Source organism: Scardinius erythrophthalmus (assembly GCF_964197995.2).
Source record: "Scardinius erythrophthalmus genome assembly, chromosome: 2".
Taxonomy (NCBI): Eukaryota; Metazoa; Chordata; class Actinopteri; order Cypriniformes; family Leuciscidae; genus Scardinius; species Scardinius erythrophthalmus.
In genome coordinates, this window is record NC_138222.1 from 1,081,984 (window position 1) to 1,108,336 (window position 26,353).

General features: G+C 37.5%; 2 protein-coding genes across 2 annotated transcripts; both read left to right on the forward strand.

Moving 5' to 3' along the window:
- Positions 1-644: 644 nt before the first annotated feature.
- Positions 645-15,935, forward strand: hacd1 (3-hydroxyacyl-CoA dehydratase 1). The gene is made up of 8 exons (XM_081347750.1): positions 645-841; positions 4,298-4,415; positions 5,667-5,685; positions 5,776-5,864; positions 6,000-6,121; positions 12,887-13,065; positions 14,494-14,589; positions 14,707-15,935. Exons 1-7 carry the CDS (start codon positions 723-725, stop codon positions 14,574-14,576), a joined length of 729 nt encoding a protein of 242 aa, XP_081203876.1. The 5' UTR covers positions 645-722; the 3' UTR covers positions 14,577-14,589; positions 14,707-15,935.
- LOC308685978 (regulator of G-protein signaling 20-like) lies at positions 14,772-26,353 on the forward strand (the record flags this gene model as incomplete). Its single annotated transcript, XM_081358153.1, has 5 exons — positions 14,772-14,876; positions 20,246-20,409; positions 23,626-23,706; positions 24,563-24,797; positions 26,168-26,353. 5 exons carry the CDS (start codon positions 14,772-14,774, stop codon positions 26,351-26,353), a joined length of 771 nt encoding a protein of 256 aa, XP_081214279.1.

Here is a 26,353-nt window from a genome sequence, read left to right on the forward strand (position 1 = left end):
AAAAATGCCATTATTTTATATGAAAAAGTTAAAAATTGTATTTCATTGACAAAATATTTTAGTTTGTCTTGTGTATTTTTTTTTATGATATAACATTTTAAGCTGTCATATAGTCGTTACAATATACTCCACCTATGGGGCATGTTGTCACATTTCACTTCCATTCTTTCGGGGTAAATCAAGAAAAAAATATACACTGTATTAATGAAACAAAACCACATACTTGTACTAGACATGTGAGAAATTAATGAGGAAAAACATTAATTCTCTAAACCTCAAGTAGGTTTACACAAACTGAGAAAGTCTAAAAGCATTAGGTTGTGCCCTGCTCTCTTCTAGATCTATTTGAAAACATTAAAGAAAATAATCTGCCAAAAAGTTTATTAATTATAGGGTAAGAGAAGTAAAAAAAAAAAAAAAAAAAAAACATGTTAAAATAATAAAAAGGCATGTCATTATGACTTCAAGGAGAGTTTAAGAGACTAATGGGGTGGAAAGTGAGAACCAGTATTGACTTCCAATTTGTTTGAATTTTCTATTTAAAAAAAAAAAAGACCAGTTTCAACCTGTCCACCTCATCATGACAAATGAATTATTATTTTTAGTTCATTGTGATAACATAAGTCTACATGATATCTCCAGATGTGCATGACTGAACAGGAGACCCCCCCACCCCCACGAGTCTCCAGCTGTGCACGCGCGAGGCTCGTGCGTGTGGTGTCATGGCGTCCGGAGAGGAGGACGGGTCTGTCGAGGAGAAACAAACCAACAACAAGAAGAGAACAAAAGGCACAATCGCCACGGCATGGCTCACCTTCTACAACATCGCCATGACAGCCGGGTAACAGATCGCTTTGAGCTGCTTTTACTCACTGAATACACTCGTGTGTCTCTGAATACACTCGTGTGTCTGTTTATAGTTTCGCCGCATTGTAAATCACTCGACTGGTTGTTACTTAAAGCTACTTTTAAAGCTCTAAGAGAGACTATTGGGTTGCACTGTCATTGTTACAGTGTAATTATACATTAAAGTACTTAGTAATATTAATTAACTACATGCACTTACTCTAGGGATAGGGTAGGATTATGATTGGGTTTAGGTTATGTAATAATGCATAATTTACTGTTATTACTTTGGTAAGTATGTAACAAGGACACTGTAAAATAAAGTGTTACCGACTGTTGCATTAAACCCGCACTGGTGCAACTGTTAGTGGTGTTCTATAGTGGTCAGCTGTTGGTTATACTGGGATATTCCTCTCAGAAACCGAAGCTCAGTGTTTCCTAATAGGGATCCGCGCGCGTCACCGCGATATGTTTAGAACTCGCTCGACTGGCGAAATTCAACAAAGAAGAATAAAAATGCACGATAAAAATCACGAAACCGTAATTCACTTCAGCGCGATTTCATCCAGTGTAAACTTCTCGATTCTTGTGAAAAACAATGCGCTTAATTCTGTTGGGTAACACTTTACAATAAGGTTCATTGTCATTATTTAATGTATTAACTAACATGAACTAACAATGAGCGATAGCCTACATTTGTTACAGTATTTGTTAATCTTTGTTAATGTTAGTTAAAGCTGTTCATTGTTCGTCATGTTAGATCACAGTGCATTAACTAATGTTAACAAATACAACCTTTGATTTTAATAATGTATTAATAAATGTTGAAATTAATATTAACTAAGATTAATAAATGCTCAAGAAGTATTGTTCATTCTCAGTTCATGTTAACTAATGAACCGTATTGTAAAGTGTTACCAGTAACACTTTATTTTACGGTGTCCTTGTTTCACGTTACAATTCCTGTAGCACTAACGATGAATTATACATAATTACATGATGCAACTTACCTTATAGTAAGTAATGTAGTTAATTATTATTACTCAGTACTTAAATGTATAATTACACTGTAACACAGACTCCTTAAAATAAAGTGTTACCTTGTTTTGAATGGTTTGTCCTTGTAGTACAATTTTTTAATATTTTTCTGTGAGGAAAAAAAGCCTATCAATGAACATCTGAAATGTAGGCTACTTCATGAAAATACACTTACTTTCTCCTTTATAAAGTTGACTTTGTACTAATGTCAAATTAAATTTTATATCATTGTGTTTTAATAATTTTCCGTCATGCTTAAGTACACTTATTGTGATGTTTTGACTAACATACTTAAGCACATGCAGCCTAAATCGCAACTTCGCCATTACAAATGTGCAATAAATATATTTTATTACATGACATACAAGTTTCAGCAGAAATTACATTAAAGGGTCATTCCATGTCAAATCAACCAAGGTTAAAAAAAGCATCATGTTATTTTCACACAGAGATTAGTAGGTCTATTACTGAAATCTGTTGACTTTAGCAATATAGCAATAAAAAAAGCACTTCTTGTGTTTTATGCCCCAGGTTTGCATGCCTGTAAATCAAGAAGTATTAAAGATATCTTAATATCCTTTCAGATTCTGGTTCTTGATAAAGTTGTCTTTTGCTATCTTCATTTTAAAGGCTCTGTATGGTTCAACGCTAGAGATGTGGAGATCTAAATGTGGCTCCGCGAGTAAATTGGTCAATTGTGCTCATTTTCAGTGGTCAAGAGCCAGATGCAGTTCACTGGGCACACAGCCGATGCTTTTTATTTAAAGGGAAGAATAAATAATGTGGATTGTGGAAATTAGAAATGTCAAAACTATTGCATACAAGTCAACACACTTCTCTGAGTGCCAAAAATACACAGAAATTGTCAAGTTGAGGCACATTAACTTGCTCTCAAAAGTGTATTTATATTTGAATCAGTTTCAGTGTTGAATCAGTTTCCTAACCCATTTGAATGAAAGGATTTTGATCATGAAGCTTCTGAAGTAGGCAAGAGTTCAAATACACTGTATCATAACACGTGGCAGTTATTAACTACTACTTACATATTGAGATTCCAAAAAGAAAGTTTATTAAGAATTAGAATAGAAGGATATTGAGATATCTCAACAGATCCAGTTACAGGCACGCAAACTTTGGAAAAACAATATTTATGGCACTCAGGTATATTCTATGCAATTGTGTTGATAGTCAAAAAACGAGATACATTCTAGTTCCAACAATATTTGTTGTTCAGATATTCCTCCTTTAAATAAAAAGCATCGGCTGTGTGCCCAGTGAACTGCATCTGGCTCTTGACCACTGAAAATGTGCACAGTTGACCAATTTACTCGCGGAGCCACATTTAGATCTCCACATCTCTGGCGTTGAACCATACAGAGCCTTTAAAATGAAGATAGCAAAAGACAACTTTATCAAGAACCAGAATCTGAAAGGATATTAAGAGATCTTTAATACTTCTTGATTTACAGGCATGCAAACCTGGGGCATAAAACACAAGAAGTGCTTTTTCCCCATCTTTGAACGGTCACCGTTGGCATATAATGAAACTAATATTGCTAAAGTCAACAGATTTCAGGAATAGACCTACTAATCTCTATGTGAAAATAACATAATGATGCTGTCATCTTTCTAAAGTCTTTTTTTACTCCGCTGAAATTTGGCTCCAAATCTCATGTAAAAATTGTCATTTTGACCCTCTCTACAAAACAGTGGATTACTCAGTCAATGTACAGTCATTACATTTAATATTTTGCCTTTTTCTTCATTTATGTATTTCTTTCACCAAATCTTTTTTTAAACTTAAGGCACAGATAAAAACAAAAAACAAATCAGTAGATGAAGTCACTTCCTGTCAAGCTCACATGTGTTCTGATGGTAACATGAACTACGGAAACGTTCCACTAATGTTTGACAGAAAATCATACAGTGGTTTTAAAACGACACACCTTATTGTTAAGTCAAAATCATTTAAGTATTTTTTATTTTTTTTTTGTTAAATGATTTGCCCCAATATATGCTAGTGCAAACTCTCTTTAATATAAATGCCACTTAGTTTTATATTTTTTCTCCTATGCAATGACTTAAATGCATGTAAGTGTGGCTTAAGTGATTAAATACTTTTTACTATGGATCTTTAGTTAAATATCTATTATTTGTCTAAGAAAACAAGACAAGCCCTTATATGGTGCTCTTTTTCCATTGTCAGCCATTTTGTAATCATTTCCAAAATCACGGTGGAGAATATCTAGTGCAGTCCCATAATGCATTGCAGTGAGAAGTGCACAACCCATGTGCTCTCAACAACTATATAATGCCCATAATGCACTGTGAGTGTCATGTTTGGTGACTAGTTGAGTTTGCCGGTTAACTGAATGTCACTTCTATAGACGTTGTATGTGATGGTTTATTGCAGGTGGCTTGTACTGGCTGTTTCCATGGTCCGCTTTTACCTTCAGAAAGGATCCCATAAAGGCTTGTACAAACATATAGCAAGGACACTCAAATGTTTCCAGACATTTGCACTATTGGAGGTAAGATCAAATGCCTTTAACCATCATGATATGTGATATAAACCTTTACTTTATTTTATTTTCCAGTGTTGCAGTATATTTATGTCTATTAGTCAATCAACACCATCTCGAAAAAAAATTAAAACCCTCTCCTGTGGAAAAACCTTCTCTGAACCCATTTCTTACCGTTTTACTATGTATTAACAATTGCTGAATGAGGTATTCTCAGGAAATGTTTTTTCTTCTTTTAAAAAAAAATAACTTTTCCTCTTGAAAAAGTTTCCTCTTGCTTAAAGTCTTCCGTAACCACAATAGAAATAAACCAGTTTTTGAGTGGCACATTCTATTAGCCCGAATCTTTCCTCATCATCACTCGCCCTGTTTTATTTAGGGATAATATCAAACAGCACTTTTGCGCCCTTTAACTGCAAGCGTTGTCTAATTATCTAAACTCACTGGTAAATAAAACTGACTGACTAGGTACTGTACTTCCAACAAACAGAACTCAAAAGAGGGCATGTATAGGGAAAATAATAGTGGTCCCAAAATCGAGCCCTGAGGAACACCACAAACTAAAGCGGCCGATTTAGAGGGAAAAATCCCTATATTCCCTTGTTGCGACATAAAATGTCCTTTAGATAGAGGCATACACTTGATGTTCCAAACAAAAGTAAGCGACTAAATCACTTCAGAAAGGGCCAATCCACAAGTCTATGGTCATTTCATAGAAGTAATTTCACGATTCATTTTGATAACTGAGTGAAAACTGGTGATTTATTTGAGTGTCTTACAAGTATCTGGGATTTAAACTCATTTATAACCAATTATAATTACTGTATTTTTTTTATTAATAAATGTATTTACCAAGCGCCACACAAAAAATAAATATTCAAATAAATAAGACACACATTTGGCATTTTATTTTATTTTTACTACAAAAATCAGTAACACTTCAAAATACTGGTCTGTCATTAATAGGTAAATATGCAGGACTAATGAGTAGGACTACATTAACACTTCAGCTTCACTAATATGGAAACATGATTAACTAATCAGTATGTAATATCACATTTAGGACTGACGTAGTTATTAGGTAATCAATAATAGCCTCATTAATTAACTATATACCATTTTTTTTGCAATGATGTTCAACAATTTATGGGACTGGGTAAAAAAGACAAGAAACATCAGTTGAGTCTTTTAGCATGCTTATATCTGTGTTCTGATCTATCTTCATTTCTTTTTCATACGCTTCGGCTGTTTTTATTTCAGATCGGACACTGTGCAATTGGTATGTACTATATTTTAAAGTGCAGTGCTAACATATTTGATTCCAGGTATATAAAGATATTTTTCAGGTGTTGTTTTTGGTGTGTTAAAGGAATTGTGCGGACATCTGTAATTGTGACTGGGGTCCAAGTATGTTCTCGGATATTCATGGTCTGGTTTATTACAAACAGCATCAGACAGGTCGGTGTGCATGATGAGGACTTCAACTAATAATGTTCCCAATGGGAATTATGGGACATTTTCACTGTTCGCCAATCTCTAAATGGGCTGTTCAATTTTAAATATTGTTTTCTTTCATTTGAAATGCATGCTAAGATTCAGAACGAGGAGAGTGTGATCTTGTTCTTAGTGGTGTGGACGGTTACAGAGATCACTCGCTACTCTTTCTACACGTTCAACCTGATCCACCATCTGCCGTACTTCATCAAGTGGGCCAGGTACTCGAGACACTGCACGGTGTGGTTTATTGAGCATGCTGATACTCACAAGCACATGCTTTAGAGTTTCACAGTATGGCTGCGTCCGAAATCGCATACTTTACATTACATTACATTTATTCATTTAGCAGACGCTTTTATCCAAAGCGACTTACAAATGAGAACATTAGAAGCATTTAAACTAACAATAGGACAACAAATGTGCAAGTGCTATGACCCTTCCCAGTTTAATCTTTTTTTTTTAAGATAATAAATATAGAAGACAAAGTGTTAGTATTAATGGATCAGGTGTTGCCGAAAAAGATGCGTCTTCAGGCGTTTCTAGAAAATGTCCCCGGACTCAGCCGCTCTGGTTGAGTTAGATCATTCCACCAGCAGGGAACAGTCCAGAAAGAGATTTTGTGCCTCTTTGAGATGATGCACCACAAGATGGCGTTCACTTGCGGAGCGCAAGTTTCTGGATGACATGTAAGTCTGAATGAATTTAGGGAAAAGGGAGCAGAGCCAGTGGTTGTTCTGTTGGCAAACGTCAGTGACTTGAATTTGATGCGAGCGGCAACTGGCGCTTGGACAAGGAGTTGAGTAGCATGTTCTGATAAGAAGGGCCTGATCCTCCTAATGTTGTACAAGGCAAATCTGCAGGACCGGGCAGTTCTAGCAATGTGGTCTGTGAAGTTCAACTGATCATCAATCACAACTCCAAGGTTCGTAGCTGACCTCGTTGGAGTTATGGATGACGAGTCTAGCTGAATGGTGAAGTTGTGGTGTATTGTTGGGTTGGCAGGGGCTTCAAGCAACTTTAGGTTTAGGTTGAGTTGAAGGTGGTGGTCCTTCATCCAGCAGTAAATGTCTGTCAGGCTGAGATACGATCTGCTACCGTCGGATCGTCAGGCTGGAATGAGAGGTAGAGTTGTGTGTCATCAGCGTAGCAGTGATGGGATAAACCATGTTTCTGAATCACAGATCCTAGTGATGTCATGTAGATGGAGAAGAGAAGCGGTCCCAGCACTGAGCCCTGAGGCACTCCAGTAGCTAGATGATGGGTCTTAGACACCTCACCCCTCCACGAAACCCTGAAGGACTTTCTGAGAGGTAAGTCTTGAACCATTGGAGTGCGGTTCCCGAGATGCTCTTCATCTTTAGGATTGACAGGAGGATCTGGTGGTTAACTGTGTCAAAGGCAGCAGATCCAGCAGGATGAGGACTGAGGATTGGGAGGCTGCTCTTGCCAGTCTCAGAGCTTCAGTTACCGAGAGCAGGGCAGTCTCAGTTGAGTGTCCGCTTTTGAAACCAGACTGGTTGTTGTCCAGGAGGTTGTTCTGTGTAAGAACGGAAGAGATCTGGTTGAAAAAAACTCATTCAAGTGTTTTCGCGACGAATGGAAGAAGGGATACCGATCTGTAATTTAGACTGGGTTTCTTAAGCAGTGGGGTTACCTGAGCCTGCTTAAATGCTGTGGGAAAGCTACCAGTGTGAAGAGAGGTGTTTGTGATGTGTGTGAGTGTGGGTACAACTGAGGATGAAATGGCTTGAAGTAGGGCTGTAAGAAAAAATCGATACACATGAGTATCGCGATATTTTATTTTACAATACTGTATCGATTTTCAAAAACGCAATATCGATATTTTTTTTTTTTTACGTCCAAAAATATTCATGGTTAGACAGTGGTTCACGTTTATGTTGTTTAAAAGGCTCGCCGAACGGTGCGTGTCCACTGGCACAGAGCGAGCGGAGCGAGCGTTTTCAATTCATTCCTATGGAAGTCGAGCTTCACGCTCAGCAGTGCATTTTGGGATTGACAGCGGACCGGAGAAAGCGTTGAGAGCGACTGAGAGCGTCAAAAGGTTGGGCAGTTTTCGACTTTATGCAAATATCAAGAGAAAAACGCGGTCGGCAGTTTATGATGGATTTAGTGCGTAAATCATTTTGTTTACAAATTAGACGCTTTGCAGTTGTTTATTTATATGTTAAAGATTTTATTTTGGATGTGTTTATTTTTATTATATTGGCTGGGTTTATAAAATTGAAAGGATCTTTGCTTGGTGCATTTGGAAACAAAGCTTGTCTATTTCTAAATGTAATCGCGTGCATGATGATTATACTGTCCGTGTGTTGAAAAAAAAAACACACTCGTAACAGACACACCCCAAAGCGGAGACGTTACAGCGTTGCCAGCGGCACCGAGCGTAGTTTTGCAGCTGTAGTGGACGCGCACCGTGAAGCTGCGTTCACACCAAACGCGAATAGAGCGTCTGGCGCGAGTGATTTCAATGTTAAGTCAATGCAAAGACGTGTTTACGCGCGTCTGGAGGTCCTGTGGCGCAAATGAGGCGTTTAGCACGGCAGACGCTAATTCGCCTCATTCGCGCGTCCAGTTCTTTTAAAATCTTTTATCACATAAAAACCTGATTTCAATAGGCCTATATGACACATTCATTTTGTTCACTTTCATTCATTTTTGTCCAGTTCACGTTGTTGTTTTGTATTGTGACAGGGGCTATGTATTTTCTTTTATTATGGCCTACTTGAGAAATATAAAAATTTGCTCACTAAGAACCTGTGAACCACAATACCAAACTGGTAGTTTGATTTTTCTGTGAACTGAATTGTTTACCTAAAGTAAACTTCTTTGACTTTTATGCACATCATGTCTTTTTTTAAATATTACTTTTTCTAAAATAATAGTCCTACTTTAAAAAAAAAATCCCAATATATCGCCTTATACACAGTATCGAAATATATTGCAATATATTGAATCGTGACCCATGTATCGTGATACGTATCGTATCGCCAGATTCTTGCCAATACACAGCCCTAGCTTGAAGTAGGTTAGTGGGAATAGGATCAAGCGGACAGGTGGTGGGGCGAGTTTGGAGATTTCTGCCTCTGAAAGTAGAGAAAAGGAGGGTAGAATATGTGTGTCAGCTGGTAAGATGTGTGTGTCAGTTTGTGGATTGGTAAATTGGCCGCTTATGGTGGTTGTTTTATTTATGAAGAATGTGGCAAAATCGTCAGCTGTTAGGGTTAACAAACACTATTTCCTAGTGACTACAACTGCACTTAAATCAAATGAGAAAAAGATTCAAAACACTTACAGTTACTGTCACCTCCGCAGGGCCTGAATTTCATTTTGGAAATTGGGGGGGAAATCCCCCCTTAGGTGATTCTTATGGGGGGGGGGATTTTTAATTTGAGGGGGGAGTTTAGACTTTTTTTTTTAATTACATTTATCTCGCCTATGTATGATTACTCATTGCATTTTTACAATGGGGTAATTTTGTTCTAAAGAATTTACACAACTCAAGGAAGCTTGATTTCAATCTTTGAATTAAATTGAAAAAAAGTAGCACATACCAATAAAGAGAAAAAAAGAGAAAAGTTTTTGCTTAGGTCTAAAACTAGTATTCAGAAATACTACAGAGACTGAATAAAGTAATCAAATGTAAAATAACACTGGGTAGTATTTTAGTCCTGACTAAATTAAATACATTGGCTATTAATCCTGATTCCTTAAAATGAAAGCTATGTTTTGTTGTTTTGAAAACCAAATTAATCACAGACACATATGGCTGCTGTCCCTTTAAGAGCTAGTGCACGGATCCTGTTTTCATTATACGGTCACGTGCGCTTTATGCTTATTTAAGACATAACCGACTGTGTTTAGAGGATACTCAAGACCGAAATTGACATAATTTTCTTATGTTTTTGACTGTTAAAGCGATGTAATCCACGAAAAATAACTTTTGTTACCCGCGAGCTGTGTGTGAGGCGGTTTTACTCTATGTATGTGTGCAGAGAAAAAATATCTCTCAGACAGCGCGCAAGTAGCTACCGAAGAGTTTAAAATCGCGTGAATGATTAAACTGGTGAGACTTAAAAAGACGTGCAAATGGTAAACTTTAGTTACTCGTGATGCAATGCTGGCCCGATTATGCAAGTGACAATTCCGTGTATCCCGACTCCCGAAAAGCGAGAGTATCGCCGCCTGCTGCGCGCTTAACGATTGCCTTGTGTAACCCATTTTGAGAGACGAGAGATATAAGACGCAGCGCCGCTGAATCACTCACGCTGTTTGTGAAATTGCGTCTCGCAGACAGTTTTAAAATGACTGATTTGATTTTATAATCTGTGTGGATTCATTTACTAATACAACCTACATGCTAAAGTGAATCAATGTTTGCGGGAATTTCCCGCATTATAAATGGGAGACCTGCGGGAATGATAAAAAATATGCGCAATACCCGCAATCCCGCGCCGAAATTCAAGCCCTGAGTTGCTTGACTACTCTATAGTGGGTGAAAAACTGCGTGGCAAAAAAAGTGTTTAAATTCAAAGTACTCGTAAAACAGTCTCTGGACTCAGTCCTCTCTACTACTTCCGGTGAGATTCTGAAGTGTTCTTCCGACGGACACTTTTCTATCCCATAAGGCCACGGGAGAGGATTTATGAACGACAGTGAAGCGACGCAACAGTAACAACTAGGGGTGTAACAATTATCATGTCACAAAATATCGAAATTCAAAAATGCAACAATATGTATCGTGGATTGTTCACCCAAAACGAAAATTACTGTGCGAGAAAACACATCATGTTTTCAGAGTTTTAGTGTCAGTACTACATTAAACTACTATATATAATGTTGAATGTAATGTATAATAATGCAATGGGTGGATATTTGTGGGTCCTGATAATGCCAGATGTTACCAGTAAAAAGTGACAACATTATTTTAAATATATCTAGTCCATGACAGCGCGCAAGCATATTCGTCTAAAATAATTCTGTATTTTCAGCTTTAGAATCATTAATATGTTATTCTGGCGTCTCTATTGTCCTGTGCTTTGGGTTTCAGCACCAAGTCCAAGAATATTCATTTACACACACCATGAAATACCAAATTTACCCATTTTAATCAAAGGTTCATTTTTTGTTAACCTTTTATCATATGTCTTGGAGTATCGCAATAACATTGTATCGTGACTTCAGTATCGTGATATGTATTAAATCGTGACATGAGGGTCTCGTTACACCCCTAGTAACAACATGCCGGATGTAGTATATCTGGATTACATTCATATTGTTTACTGGTTTCAAATTAATTACTTATTCAAAATAAGTACCTTCTCAAGAGAGTGTGTGATTTCAGACACAGCTGAGGTCTTATTTCAGCTCTTGTAGTAGAAATGAGCTCAGACTCCTAAAATGATTTCATTGATCAACTAACATTTAATTTTGTGGCCTTTTTTGAAGGGGACCTATTATGCAAAGTTCACTTTTAAATGGTGTTTGAACATAAATGTGTGTTTGCAGTGTGGGAACACAACCACCCTATAATAATAAAAATCCACCCACTCCTTTTTGTGACCCCCATAAAACCTCAACAGTCTCAAAATATAAGCATTTTTGATTTTCTGTACAATGTCATGTCACATTCCCCGCTCACGACTGCTGACGGACACTAATTATACTCATATTTATTTAACACACCATAACACTTACTATTCCCTTACATTTGTATATAACATACTGTAAATACACATTGTCTGTTTTTTATAATGTGTAGTTTTATATTTCTACATATTTTAATTATCTGTGTCTTGTCACTGTTATTCTCTATGTGCCATTGGCACTATATTGCCAACCCTCCAAATTATTTAATTCAGGTGTTCAAACACTTCCAAGGCTACAGTTGTATAAATCCAGCACTAGTTATGCAGACGCTTCTACACACATCTGTGTCAGAACGGGTCGCTCTCAGGAGCTCAGTGAACCCAAGTGTGGTTCGTGATTCACCATTCGTGAAATTTCCTCACTACTAAATATTTCACGGTCAACTGTTAGTGGTATTATAACAAAGTGGGTGCAATTGGGAACAACAGCAACTCAAGTGGTAGGCCACGTAAAGTCCCAGAGCGGGTCATGCTGAGGCTCACACTGTGCGCCGAAGTCGCCAACTTTCTGCAGAGTCAACAGACACTGGACTCTAGAGCAGTGGAGACGTGTTCTCTGGAGTGACGAATCACGCTTCTCTGTCTGCCGGGTTTCTGTGAGTCCGGGTTTAGCGGGTGCCAGGAGAACTGTGCTTGCCTGACTGCATTGTGCCCAGTGTAAAGTTTGGTGGAGGGGGGTTTATGGTGTGGGGTTGTTTTTCAGGCTTGGCCCCTTAGTTCCAGTGAAAGGAACTCTTAATGCTTCAGCAGACCAAGGCATTTTGGACAGTTTCATGCTCCCAACTGTGTTGGAAGAGTTTGGGAATGTTCCAGTTCCAGCATGACTGCGCTCCAGTGCATTCACCCAAAGAAGGACCATAAACACATGGATGAGGAACTGGACTGGCCTTCAGAGTCCTGACCTCAACCCTTTTAAAAGTAACTGAGTAAAGCAAGTAGTTACATTTTTAGGAAGTAACGCAATATTGTAACAGATTACTTTTAAAAGTAACTTTCCCCAACACTGCTAATTCTCCAAAACAGCGGTTACCAACCCTGATCCTGGAGTTCTGTAGTTTCGAAATACTGCTTTGAAGACCTTTGCGAATCATTTGTTTGTAAACCAGTGATTCTGAGCGAGTATCAAACTGCCACGTAACCTGCCTGTTACGTCGGTGGACCAGGACCAGCCAATATGCATGTGTCTCGCAATATTAATAACTTTCCCCAACACTGAGTTACATAATAATTGTTGATGTGTGTGTTTGTGCGGTTAAAATGTGTGATGTCGCATTTATTTTCCTGTTTTGTCTTTTTCTTATCTCCTGTTTTCCTCAGGTATAACATGTTTATTGTCATGTACCCCCTGGGAGTCGTTGGTGAACTGCTGACCATACAAGCTGCCTTACCGTATGTCCGGAGATCAGGCATGTTCTCCCTCAGGCTTCCCAACAAATACAACGTGTCCTTTGACTACTACTACTTCCTGATCATCGTCATGCTGTCCTACATCCCATGTAAGAACTCAATGAAGCACAAGACCAGCTGATACTTATTTAAGCTTATTTACCATTCGAATATTTCTGTTTCATCTATCATGCTAGCAATGTGCTAATTAATGCTAGCAACGTGCTAAAACATGCTAGCCAACTGATAAAACATACTAGCAACATTTTAATTCATGCTAGCAGCATGTTAAATCATGCTAGCAATGTGTTAAATTCATGTTAGCAATGTGCTAATTAATGCTAGCAACGTGCTAAAACATGTTAGCCAACTGATAAAACATACTAGCAACATTTTAATTCATGCTAGCAGCATGTTAAATCATGCTAGCAATGTTTTAAATTCATGTTAGCAATGTGTTAAAACATGCAAGCCAACTGACAAAACATACTATCAACATGTTAATTCATGCTACCAACACGTTAAATAATGCTAGCAGTGTGCTAATTCATGTTAGCAATGTTAAAACATGCTAATTAATACTAACAACCTGTGCTACTGTCTAATCCTGCTACACTTTCTCTGGATAAACTGAGCATGACTTGAGTGTCTACAGTTGCATTGATAACTATAAACTATTGCTTTTGCATGATGTTTCGTTCTTTCACCTAGTGGCACGATTAAGTGCGAGATCATTGCCATTTTGTCTGACTCGACATCAAACGTACTGAGTGCTCTTTTGCTGAGTACTATGTGAATTACAGTATCTCTGTTATGATTGCTGCTTGCAGTGATTTGATTTTAGTGTAGATAAACTTGTGGGATGGTGTTAAAGCTTTGGAAGCCAAGGCTGATTTTCTGATTAGATTAAGGTCTTTTTATGTTACCAATGTGCTAAAACATTATAGCAAACTGCTAAAACATACTAGCAATTTGTTAATTCATGTTAGCAATGTGCTAATTCATGTTAGCAATGTGTTAAAACATGTTAATTAATGTTAGTTATGTTAAAACATTGTATTTCATGTTAGCAAAATGCTAAAACATGCTAGGAAATGCTAATTAATACTAACAACCTGTTAAAACACGCTAGCAAAACATGATAATTCATGTTAGCAACATGTGAAAACATGCTAGAAATGTTAAAACATGTTAAATGATAGTAAAATGCAAAATAATTAATGTTAACAACATGTTAATTCATGTTAACAAAATGCAAAGACATGTTAGAAATGTGTTAACTTGCTAGTAAAAACATGATAATTCATGCAAGCAACATGCTTATTAATACTAAAAACATGTTAGCAAAACATGATCATACATGCTACCCACATGTTAATTCATGTTAACAATATGCTAATTCATGCTAGCAATGTCGTTCTTTCCCTTTCCACTTCACTAAATTCAGAGCTTTTAAAACTTTCAGACTTTAATATGGCTTTGTGAAGCCAACACAAAAGTTTGTCCCGATGAAGTGACGTTGTGTGCTTCTCTCCCAGTGTTTCCTCAGCTCTTCTTCCACATGCTGCGTCAGAGGAGGAGGGTTCTTCACGGAGAAGTCATAGTAGAGAAAGATGAGTAGAAGCAATCCCCAGGTAGCCGTCAGATATTTGAGAAAAGTTTATAATAAAACAATTAAATATGAATCAATTCTATTAGTTACGGTCGATATTCCCAGCAGAACCCTTCATTAAGGTTCACCACTCTTCCAGTTGTGTTTCACTTCACAAGGACGGAATCACTTCATTGGTCAGAGGAGATCTGGAGTTCGAGGACGATGAGGATCCTCGTCTGTTTGAGGAAGAGCACTGGACTGGAATCTGGCATTACTAACGATGACCCGTCCCTCGGTGTAATCTCCCCTGATCTGGACTGTATTGTGGTTTGTGTAGTTGCAGGGACGCTTGGGTGAACCATTCCACAAATTCACTTTGGTTTCTCATCCATGTTCTTGGAAGGACAGATTAGAGATTAAAATAATTAATTCTTATCCATCTGAAGGTGGTGTTATAGCAGACTCTTCAGTACAATAGCAAAACCTGTGGGACTGACAAAACTATGTATAGACTGTTATTTTTGTATCACTCGGCTACCACAATGTCATTCACACGCAACCGGTATTAAAAAAGCATGCAACTCAAATGAACATAAATGTATTAATATACACTTTAAGGGGTTTATCTGTTTAGTGTTTATGAAAGTATCGTCATTATCTAGATATCATGTCGAAGGTTATCAATTATCTTAAGTCTGAGAACTGATTCTTTAGAATTAATAGTAATTTTCAAGAATGTTTTGATGTAACACCAGGTGTAATGTGATAACAGCTCATCAACATGTTCAGTGTTTTGTCCAAGCCTGCCGCTGAGACTGAGAAGCAACAACATTTGGTCCATTGATCGGTTTCTGTTTTTATCATGTTACCCACCCCTCATTTATATCATACGAGTGTGACTTTCGGCCCAATATACGAGCAGTTTGGCGTTTAGTTTGGACAGAAAATGACTTGCTATGTTGGGACACATTTTGTACACTTCTTCCGCTAGTATGCACTATGATTATCTTTGTTGCTTCAGTGTTCACAATCCAAACTAGAGGAAATAAACTGGGAAAGGTTTGTACAGTGCTCTGGAAAACATGTTCGGTTCATCCAAGACTAGTTGTGGCTAAAACTTTTGCTCATTTGGCTCTCAGACCTTCTGTGTTGTTGTTTTGTTTGTTTTATTTATAATTTTATTTTATTTTTTTCTGTAAGAAACTTGAGTTCACAGCTCTCTTGAGTTCACACATTCTCTCTACGGTGCTTCATTATTTTGTTCTTCTGTGCAGCTGAGGAGAGAAGTGGACATCATTAGATAGAATTCTGAAGAATTGTTCTGACTGAATAAAGGTCTTGAAGAAAGAATGAAAGAAACAATAAAAAGAACTATGACTATATGTACTTAAAGGGCTGGTTGATTATGATTTGACTTTTCTAACTTTAGTGAGTGTGTAATGTTGCTGTTTGAGCATAAACAACATCTGCAAAGTTACAGCGCTCAAAGTTCAGAGCAAAGGGAGATATTTGATTTTAAAAAAAAATCGCCTTTTAACCCTGTAATACCCAAATATAGAAAAAAATGAGCAAAAATTTTTTTGACCTCCCAGATATTGTTTTAGGAGGCCTCTGATGTAGAAATGAAAGCGTTTTCCGATTTTTTACGTTTTAGTAAGTTTTTAGGAAAATGTTGTAAATTTGCAACGTTGGCCATTGTTGGGAGCAGAACTTCTGTGTTTGTACTCACTTTGTCTGAACAGATATACAGAACATTTAAGCATTCATTTGCAGGGTTGATTGCTTACTTAGCCCCATAACAGTATATATCATGAGTAATAACCACACAACAATCATAGTTTTATGAATAAGCATTTATTAATAAAAAATATTGGAAAAAAAATATTTACAAAACTTTTCGTAAAAAAAAAAAAAAAACTGTGGTTTGAAGGCAGTCTGTGTTCACTTGCAGTGATAGTCCCTAAAACAGTTTTTTTTCATCTGTTAAGCACAGGCGAACATTGCACTTGCTACACAGTGTGTTTGTGTATCCATCATAAAAGACCTTTCTGCGCTGGTGGCATTCTGAAATGGAAAAAGTAAAAAATAATGAAGTTAAATATGTGAATAATACATATGGGTCTTACATTGTAGTAGATAAACTGAAAGAATAGACAGGGTGGTAGACCATGTGGGTAGAAATCTAAGTATTCCCATTAGCATGCCCATAAGTATTATAATTTCAATGAAGTGATAATCAACATTTCCATTAGCATGCCCATAAGTATTATAATTTCAATGAAGTGATAATCAACATTTTACTACATTCAAACAATACTGTCTATTGCAGCCTATTATGCTCTCTACTTATCATACTAAAGGAACACATGCATCCCCCCAGAGCACTTACAGGTTCACATTCAAGACCATTTGCACCTGTCCGGACAATGCAACAGAAATTCCCAAGAATTCCAGAACATTCAGAATCTGTTTTTCTATCTCCTAATGCTACTAACTGCTGCTTGGGCAACACTGAGAAAAAATGGCTCAGGATCATTTAGAAGTTAAAAAACAAACAAAAAACTACAAAGATACAGGGAGTTTCAAATACTGCTATAGATGCTGAAGTTCCAAATATCCCATACAATTTATTCACGTGTTTAATAATGGTCTAAGCTAAACTAAGTAAAACAATTAACAGAAAAACACATTTAGAGCTTAGTTACAATGAATCACTACATTTCTACTACATTTTTTTTTTTTTTCAATTTGTGATCATTTGAAAAGTGCAGTGTCCTTATGTAATGTGTAAGGTGCACAGGCTATTTTGACTACCACTCTGACCCAACGTTGTAGAATTACAACATAGACATAACAAGCTCTAAATCAAATTTGATGAAAGTTTTCCAAAATAACTAAATATGTACATGTTCTAGACATTGAAATAAACACCCAAAAAAATATTTAAACAATTTTACTTACTTTAATCCTGACAAATCCAGTCATGCAAAAAAAGGAGATGAGCTCAGCGGGAAGTTTGCAGGTAGAGTGAGTTCATAGCCAGATGACCGAACCTATAAACACTTCTTCTATCCAATAGCATTGTGAGGACAAACAATAGGACCCATTAACTATGTAAATGTGGTTTTGAGAGAAAAAAACATTTGCAGGCATTTTTTCTGAATTGTTAAAAGTGATGTTGTAAATTTGCAACCGTGGGTCTTACAGGGTTAAGGACTACAACAAACGGCTGGAAGGAACTACAATGAGCTTCTTCACGGGTTTGTGACATCACCAACCCTAAAATTTACATAAACCCGGGAACGCGATTTATAGATTATCATGACAGAATATGCTAATCAATGACTAGAAGATAACTACACACAATCTTCATAAATTCATCAACTAACCATTCAGAAATGTCCTGTTGCTTCTACATGTCACTTCTTCTTGAGTCTCTCCATCATTCTGACTTTGGTTTAAACATAAAAGGCTAAAAGTTTTTGAAATGTTCAGTGTGTGTGTGTGTGAGGTAAAAGGACACAAGCTCGTGAAGCTCCGCCCCCTGTGCCGGGAGCAGCAGCTCATTTGCATTTAAAGGAAAAGGCACAAAACAGTGCGTTTTTGCTCACCCTCCAAAAGTGACTACTTTAACATGCTATATAAAAATATCTGTGGAGTATTTAGAGCTAAAACTTCACACACACACTCTGGGGACATCAGAGACTTATTTTATTTACATCTTGTGAAAAGGGCATTATACCACCCCTTTAAGCATTAGTATTGCTCTGTTAGAAATATTTATTCTGTAAGCACACTCAAAGAATAGTTTAAGAAGAAAATAAAAGGTTTATTTGTTAAGTTCATAATATTGAGAGCAAAGGTCAAATGTAGAAAGACATTATCAGACATATTAGACAGTAATTTGCCTCTCTGTGATAAAACTTTGGGTTTCAATTAATTCACAGGAAACGAGAGAGTTGTTGGCTATACACACAGGACGCGTTTTTGCTGTTTAAAATGTGAGACGCATGTCTAGAGACGTATTTTTAAAAAGTAGAAAGCTGCGTCACACACAATGATCTGCAAAAGCATGGAGGCAAGATGCGAGCGCAACAGTCAATCACGTCTAGGGTGATGTTTACTTTATAAACGAAGGAAAAGTAGCGCAATGGGATGAAAAAACACATTCTGTGCATTTAATTGCCCCTTTCCACGCAATTAAAGTTGCATTCATTGCTATAGTAACATTAGGCTTCCATCGCGTTTTCATTCCAAATTATCACTGGACTTTGAATAAAATGTTAGTATTTTATTTGAAGTAAAAATAAGGTAACAATGGTCTTGTCATGGAGAGTGTGTTATAAAATGTTATAAATATAGTTAAATCCATCTATCTTTCCTCCAGCCCACCCTCCCATCGGCCTGGGCCTGGAAACAAGGCGCTAACAAGGAACAGGTGTGAACAGTGAATCACTATGGAAACTAATGAGGGTAACTATGGAAACAAGGCAGCTACTGAAACAAAAATAAAAAAACTGTAACTAAACACAGGAAGTGAAACACTGGAACAAGAGGGACAGAAAAATGCACTTATAAGCCCATAAATCAAAACCAAAGCTGAATCCGAAAATATTATACCCTATAATAGGGCCATTTGTAGAGGAGTCCAAAACCATAGTGGACGTTATCGAGTGCGCTCATTCAATCCCATAATGCACTGCACCAACGAGTGAACAACTGATGTAGGCTCTAAATTTCTTTTTTTTTTCTTTTTTTTTTGGGGGGGGGGGGGGGGTAAACAGATGTCGAGGGATCCCAGGGAAAACATTCCAGTACATGTAAAGAAAAGAAAAAAACAGTTAGATATATTAGATTATGATACTGTCCGTACTAATAAGGGTTCGGATTATTACTTTGCAAATGATTATTACTAAACACCATATGTGATGATATGCGCGCGCCAGAGCATCTGAAGCAGACTGACACGCGCATGCGCGCGCGCGTGAGAGAGCTTCGCGCGCACAGAACGAGAGCCGTGTGTTCGTCTTTTCTGCAACACACATGGTGAAAAGGTGAGTTTATTTTGGTGTAATTATATGTACGTGTGCATTATTGCATATTGTCAGGCAAATCGGTATTAATATGATATGAGATTCTGCATCCATGCGGCGCGTCTATAGGCTGATTTATGTCGCGCAAACAGCATTCCACATACAAATATAATAAATAAACAAACAGAAAAATGTATCGAATGTCAGTCAGTGTGTGTTTACATATAATCATGATTCAATAAATAAATTGAAATCCATTATGAATAATGAAATGTTCATAATGAAAGATGCAGCTGATTTGACTAATTAAACAGGCATTATGTGCATGACAGTCCCTTTTCGAGGCATTTGGCATTCATTGATCAGTACTACAACAAAAAACCCGTAATAAACAGTTTCTAAATGATGATTATAATAATCCTAAAATAATGGCTGTGGATGTAAACAGCATCTGTTGATCTCAGGTGTTGTGTTGTAATTGTTCTCTGGGGATATGAGTGTTAGCTGTGTGTCCCAGGTGTGTTGTGGCATGCAGGCCTCTTACACCTGAGGCCTGATTCATTTAATTAAGAATGATTAAGCGTTACAAGTGTTAAATGTGTTGCACAGATCCTCTTCTCTCCTGTGTGAAAGCATCTGGTGAGCTGAAAGTTGTGTCTGCAGCTGATGGGCTCTGAACTGGTGGAGATGGGAAAGAGCGCTGAACACACCAGTGGAGCGCAGGATCCCGACGGCTCCATACACACTCCGTCCCGAACCCTGGGCTCGTCACACACTCCGGCGAACGCCTGCTGCTTCTGCTGGTGCTGTTGCTGCAGCTGCTCCTGGTGAGGAACTCTCGTCTTTAAAGGGATAGTTCACCCAAAACTGAACATTAGCCCATGATTTACTCGAGTCATCCTAGGTGTATATGACACTCTTCTTTCAGACGAACACAATCTGAGTTATATTAAAAAATGTCAGCCGGAAGCTAGTTAATTTAGTCAAGTTTAAATATGGATATTTTTCTTATACAAACACATCGCTTCACTTCAGAAGTCCTTTATTAACCCTGTGTGGAGCACTTTTATGATGATAGATGTACTTTTATGATAGATGCACTTTTATGATGGACAGATGCACTTTTATGATGGATAGATGCACTTTATGATGGATAGATGCACTTTTATGATGGATAGATGCACTTTTATGATGGATAGATGCACTTTTATGATGGACAGATGCACTTTTATGATGGACAGATGCACTTTTATGATGGATAGATGCACTTTTATGATGGATAGATGCACTTTTATGATGGATAGATGCTCTTTTATGATGGATAGATGCACTTTTATGATGGATAGATGCACTTTTATGATGGATAGATGCACTTTTATGATGGATAGATGCACTTTTATGATGGATAGATGCACTTTTATGATGAATAGATGCACTTATTATGATGGATAGATGCACTTTTATGATGGACAGATGCACTTTATGATGGATAGATGCACTTTTATGATGGATAGATGCACTTTTATGATGGACAGATGCACTTATGATGGATAGATGCACTTTTATGATGGATAGATGCACTTTTATGATGGATAGATGCACTTTTATGATGGATAGATGCACTTTTATGATGGATAGATGCACTTTTATCATGGATAGATGCACTTTTATGATGGATAGATGCTCTTTTATGATGGATAGATGCACTTTTATGATGGATAGATGCTCTTTTATGATGGATAGATGCACTTTTATGATGGATAGATGCTCTTTTATGATGGATAGATGCTCTTTTATGATGGATAGATGCTCTTTTATGATGGATAGATGCACTTTTATGATGGATGCACTTTTATGATGGATGCACTTTTATGATGGATAGATGCACTTTTATGATGAATAGATGCACTTTATGATGAATAGATGCACTTTTATCATGGATAGATGCACTTTTATGATGGATAGATGCACTTTTATGATGGACAGATGCACTTTTATGATGGATAGATGCACTTTTATGATGGATGCACTTTTATGATGGACAGATGCACTTTATGATGGATAGATGCACTTTTATGATGGATAGATGCACTTTTATGATGAATAGATGCACTTTATGATGGATAGATGCACTTTTATCATGGATAGATGCACTTTTATGATGGATAGATGCACTTTTATGATGGACAGATGCACTTTTATGATGGATAGATGCACTTTTATGATGGACAGATGCACTTTTATGATGGATAGATGCACTTTATGATGGATAGATGCACTTATTATGATGGATAGATGCACTTATTATGATGGATAGATGCACTTTTATGATGGATAGATGCACTTTTATGATGAATAGATGCACTTATTATGATGGATAGATGCACTTTTATGATGGACAGATGCACTTTTATGATGGACAGATGCACTTATGATGGATAGATGCACTTTATGATGGATAGATGTACTTTTATCATGGATAGATGCACTTTTATGATGGATAAATGCACTATTATGATGGACAGATGCACTTTTATGATGGACAGATGCACTTTTATGATGGATAGATGCACTTTTATGATGGACAGATGCACTTTTATGATGGATAGATGCACTTTTATGATGGACAGATGCACTTTTATGATGGATAGATGCACTTTTATGATGGATAGATGCACTTTTATCATGGATAGATGCACTTTTATGATGGATAGATGCACTTTTATGATGGATAGATGCTCTTTTATCATGGATAGATGCACTTTTATGATGGATAGATGCACTTTTATGATGGACAGATGCACTTTTATGATGGATAGATGCACTTTTATGATGGATAGATGCACTTTTATCATGGATAGATGCACTTTTATGATGGATAGATGCTCTTTTATCATGGATAGATGCACTTTTATGATGGATAGATGCACTTTTATGATGGATAGATGCACTTTTATCATGGATAGATGCACTTTTATGATGGATAGATGCACTTTTATCATGGATAGATGCACTTTTATGATGGATAGATGCACTTTTATGATGGATAGATGCACTTTTATGATAGATAGATGCACTTTTATGATGGATAGATGCATTTTTATCATGAATAGATGCACTTTTATAATAGATGCACTTTTATGATGGATAGATGCACTTTTATAATAGATGCACTTTTATGATGGATAGATGCACTTTTATGATGGATAGATGCACTTTTATGATAGATAGATGCACTTTTATGATGGATAGATGCACTTTTATAATAGATGCACTTTTATGATGGATAGATGCACTTTTATGATGGATAGATGCACTTTTATAATAGATGCACTTTTATGATGGATAGATGCACTTTTATGATGGATAGATGCACTTTTATGATGGATAGATGCACTTTTATGATGGACAGATGCACTTTTATGATGGATAGATGCACTTTTATGATGGATAGATGCATTTTTATCATGAATAGATGCACTTTTATGATGGATAGATGCACTTTTATGGATTTCAAAACAGAAACCGGCCATTCACTGCCATTATAAAGCTCAGAAGAGCCAGGACATTGTTTTATATAACTCCGACTGTATTCGTCTGAAAGAAGAATATCATTTACACCTAGGATGAGTTGAGGGAGAGTAAATCAGGGGTGAACTATCCCTTTAATCTCCAACGTGCGTTCATGAGAGAACCATGATACATGTTGTGTTGATGCAAGAGCAGACATTGTTTTGTGAACGTGCGTTGAAGATTAATATTTTGTAAAACATTGTTTTTACAACTTTAGGTAAACTTTGATATAATACATATTATTCTCTGTACATTTCAGATAAAAAAAAAAAAAACATTTTGCAGCGGATTTTAAGTGAACTGAAGAATAAGTCTAGTGTGGTTGAGATATTTCACTGTGTGCTAAAGAACTTCATTGAAGCTAATGTAGACTTAGCTTAGGAGTACATCTCGTATTCATTAGGAGCCTCTCCGGAGACATTCAGGCATCACAGAAAACATGTTTTTATAATGTGTGTTTGTGTGTGTAGTCTGACAGTACGCTCTGCTAAGGAGGAAAAAACTATGACGACGATCTCAGAAGAACAAGAGGAGGCTGATATCGAACAGATGTGAGTTGTGTTATAAGTTAAAAAATGTAATATTGCAAAAGAAGTCGCTAAGAACATCCCTCTTGGGAATTTTAAATGGGTCATGACATGCCTTTTTATTTATTTAATGTTCCTTGAGGTTTATTTATAATGTTAATAAAGTTTGTTTTGAAAAAAATATATATATTGAACATGAAGATGAAAATATTTTCAACCCTCATTTTGCCTCATGGTTGTAATTTTGATTCATCCCACTTATGGGAGTCTGAATGACAACACAGCAGATCTACAGAGAATGAGCTCGCTGCTCAACCTTCAAATACTGTTTAGCATTAGCTTTAGCTTTAGCGGTGCAGCGCTTTCAGAAACCCTCCTCCCTCCCCAGCTCCACCTGTATAGATCTGTATAGGTAATTCATGTACGCTATATTGTACAACAGCATATTTTGGCAGTAGAAAGTCCCATGCTTTGCTCAGCCTGGCAAAATACCGTACTTGCAGTGCAGCAGCTTTACTCTGCCAAGACGAAACATATCAACATTGTCATTCCCATTACCATAACACTCCAAGAGTGGTCATGACAGAACTATTAACTAATTGATCATCGCTCTGAATCCCATCCGGACTAACTCTTATCAGCCTTTTTCATGCATGAACTGAGAATAAAATGTTTGTTTTATTGTTTAAAAGCAGATGATCTGTTCTTTCTTTGTTTTTATATATATATAGCATGTTCATGTATTCATACAACACAATATTCTGGGGTCCATGAAAGTTTTGTGAAAAAGATCAATAATGCTGGCTGGCAACTTCTTAAAGAACACTTCTTAAAGAGGTAAAGATCTGTTCCACATGTCCTGATGTCCCGTCTCCTCTAGGCCTCAGCTCACTCTGGAGGAGGTCCAGTCCTGGGGAGAGTCATTCGAGCGCTTGATAAAAAGTGCTCAAGGTCGTTCGCACTTCCAACAGTTTCTCAAGTCTGAGTTTAGTGAAGAAAACCTGAAATTCTGGCTCATCTGTGAGGATCTAAAGAAAGAGACCAACAAAACCACGGTTGAACAGACGGTGAAACAAATATACGAGGACTACGTCTCTGTAAAGTCACCTAAAGAGGTATATATAAGCTCATTTCCACATGATAACTCTATGCTGTGCTTTTGCTTATACTTTTGTTGTTAAACATGAATATCTATAGCCGGGTTTCCACTGAAATTACCCCGAACAATTTGTCCCAGGAACTTTTTCCTCCAGACCTGTCGCTGTCTGCGTTTCCACTGCGGTGTAAAGTACCGTGAAGATTAGGCAAATAGTCCAGTGGCGTAGGACGGCGCACTACTTTCCAGTCCCCGCTGGATTTCATCTGAATTTAAGCGTAATAAAGCCTGAACCTCATCATCGGTTGTATTTTTTAAACTCCATTGTTGATTCGAATAGCAAACAACTCAAGGGGCTTTCGCACCGGTGGAACCTTTTCATAGTTTCTAGAACTATTGGCGGAAGTTCCCGGTTTTGCTGTGTTCGCACCGCAGGAACTAACGATTTTAGTTCTAGGAACTCCTTTTGGAGGAACTAATTTACTCCTACTTGAGAGTCGGTCTAAACCAGCGCTATAGGAACTATCCATGACGTTAGTGTTCGCTGATTGGCTGAACGCACATGAAACACCAGCATCCACCATTTTTTAAAAAGCTGTGTAAACACACAGATTATAGCCTATATATTTACTCCAGAAACTAACTCTACGAACATGTGGAACAGTGATAGATGGACCTCTTAACCTTTACTCTGAGAAGAAAATCCGATGCAACTTTGAGGAGACCGAGAGAAACATGATTATGTGTTTCTGCTCAGCTAGCGACACTGGACATCAATCACACGGCAAACGCTAATAACTTTTCATATACTTTCTACTTTCTTCGTATAACAGTTCTTTCTGATAACGTATCAGACAGGACTGTTAGACAGATCGTAAACTAATGAACACGGAGAATGCAAACACTGTGAGCTCAGGCTCTGGCGTTCTCAGTGCCGTCAAAATAAAGGTCACAACAACAAGCGTGTCTTACATCACTTCAGAGTTCCTACTGGCGGTGCGAACGCAACCAGGAAAACGTTCCTAAGGGAACCATTAGTTGTCGGGGAACCACTCTAGAACTACCCGGCGCGAAAGCACCTTCTTACTGCACGCATGCAAAAGATTTTTAAAAATGGTGGTTGAAATGAAAGAGTCAAACTGCGTGGAGTCAGCCAATCAAAATGCGGCATTAACTCAACCAATCAGCATGTTCAGAGCCCAAGTCCCGCCCCTGAAAGCTCCTGAACTTTGAAAAAGTAGTACTGAACTTTCCGAGGGGGGAATTCTTACCTGGAACTTAATTTACACCCAGGTTCCTGCGGTCGAAACACACCTAAAGTCCCTAGTTCCCAGGGAAAATTCCTTCAGTGGAAACACGGCTCATGATTACCTGTGTTTGTGTATCCAGGTGAGCCTGGACTCGCGTGTGCGTGAAGTGATCCACAGCAACATGCAGGAGCCCTCCTCCTGCACGTTTGACGAGGCGCAGCAGCAGATCTACGTGCTCATGCAGAGAGACTCCTTCCCTCGCTTCATGAACTCCAGCATGTACGCAGACCTCCTTCAGAGCCTTCAGACGCCCAGCGAGTCCTAA

Bases quoted from the DNA above. Each gene is read 5' to 3' on its own strand.
- hacd1 (XM_081347750.1), top strand. From the start codon at position 723: ATGGCGTCCGGAGAGGAGGACGGGTCTGTCGAGGAGAAACAAACCAAC. The intron at 842-4,297 runs GTAACAGATCGC...GGTTTATTGCAG, and splicing joins AACATCGCCATGACAGCCGG to GTGGCTTGTACTGGCTGTTT. The intron at 13,066-14,493 runs GTAAGAACTCAA...CTTCTCTCCCAG, and splicing joins CATGCTGTCCTACATCCCAT to TGTTTCCTCAGCTCTTCTTC.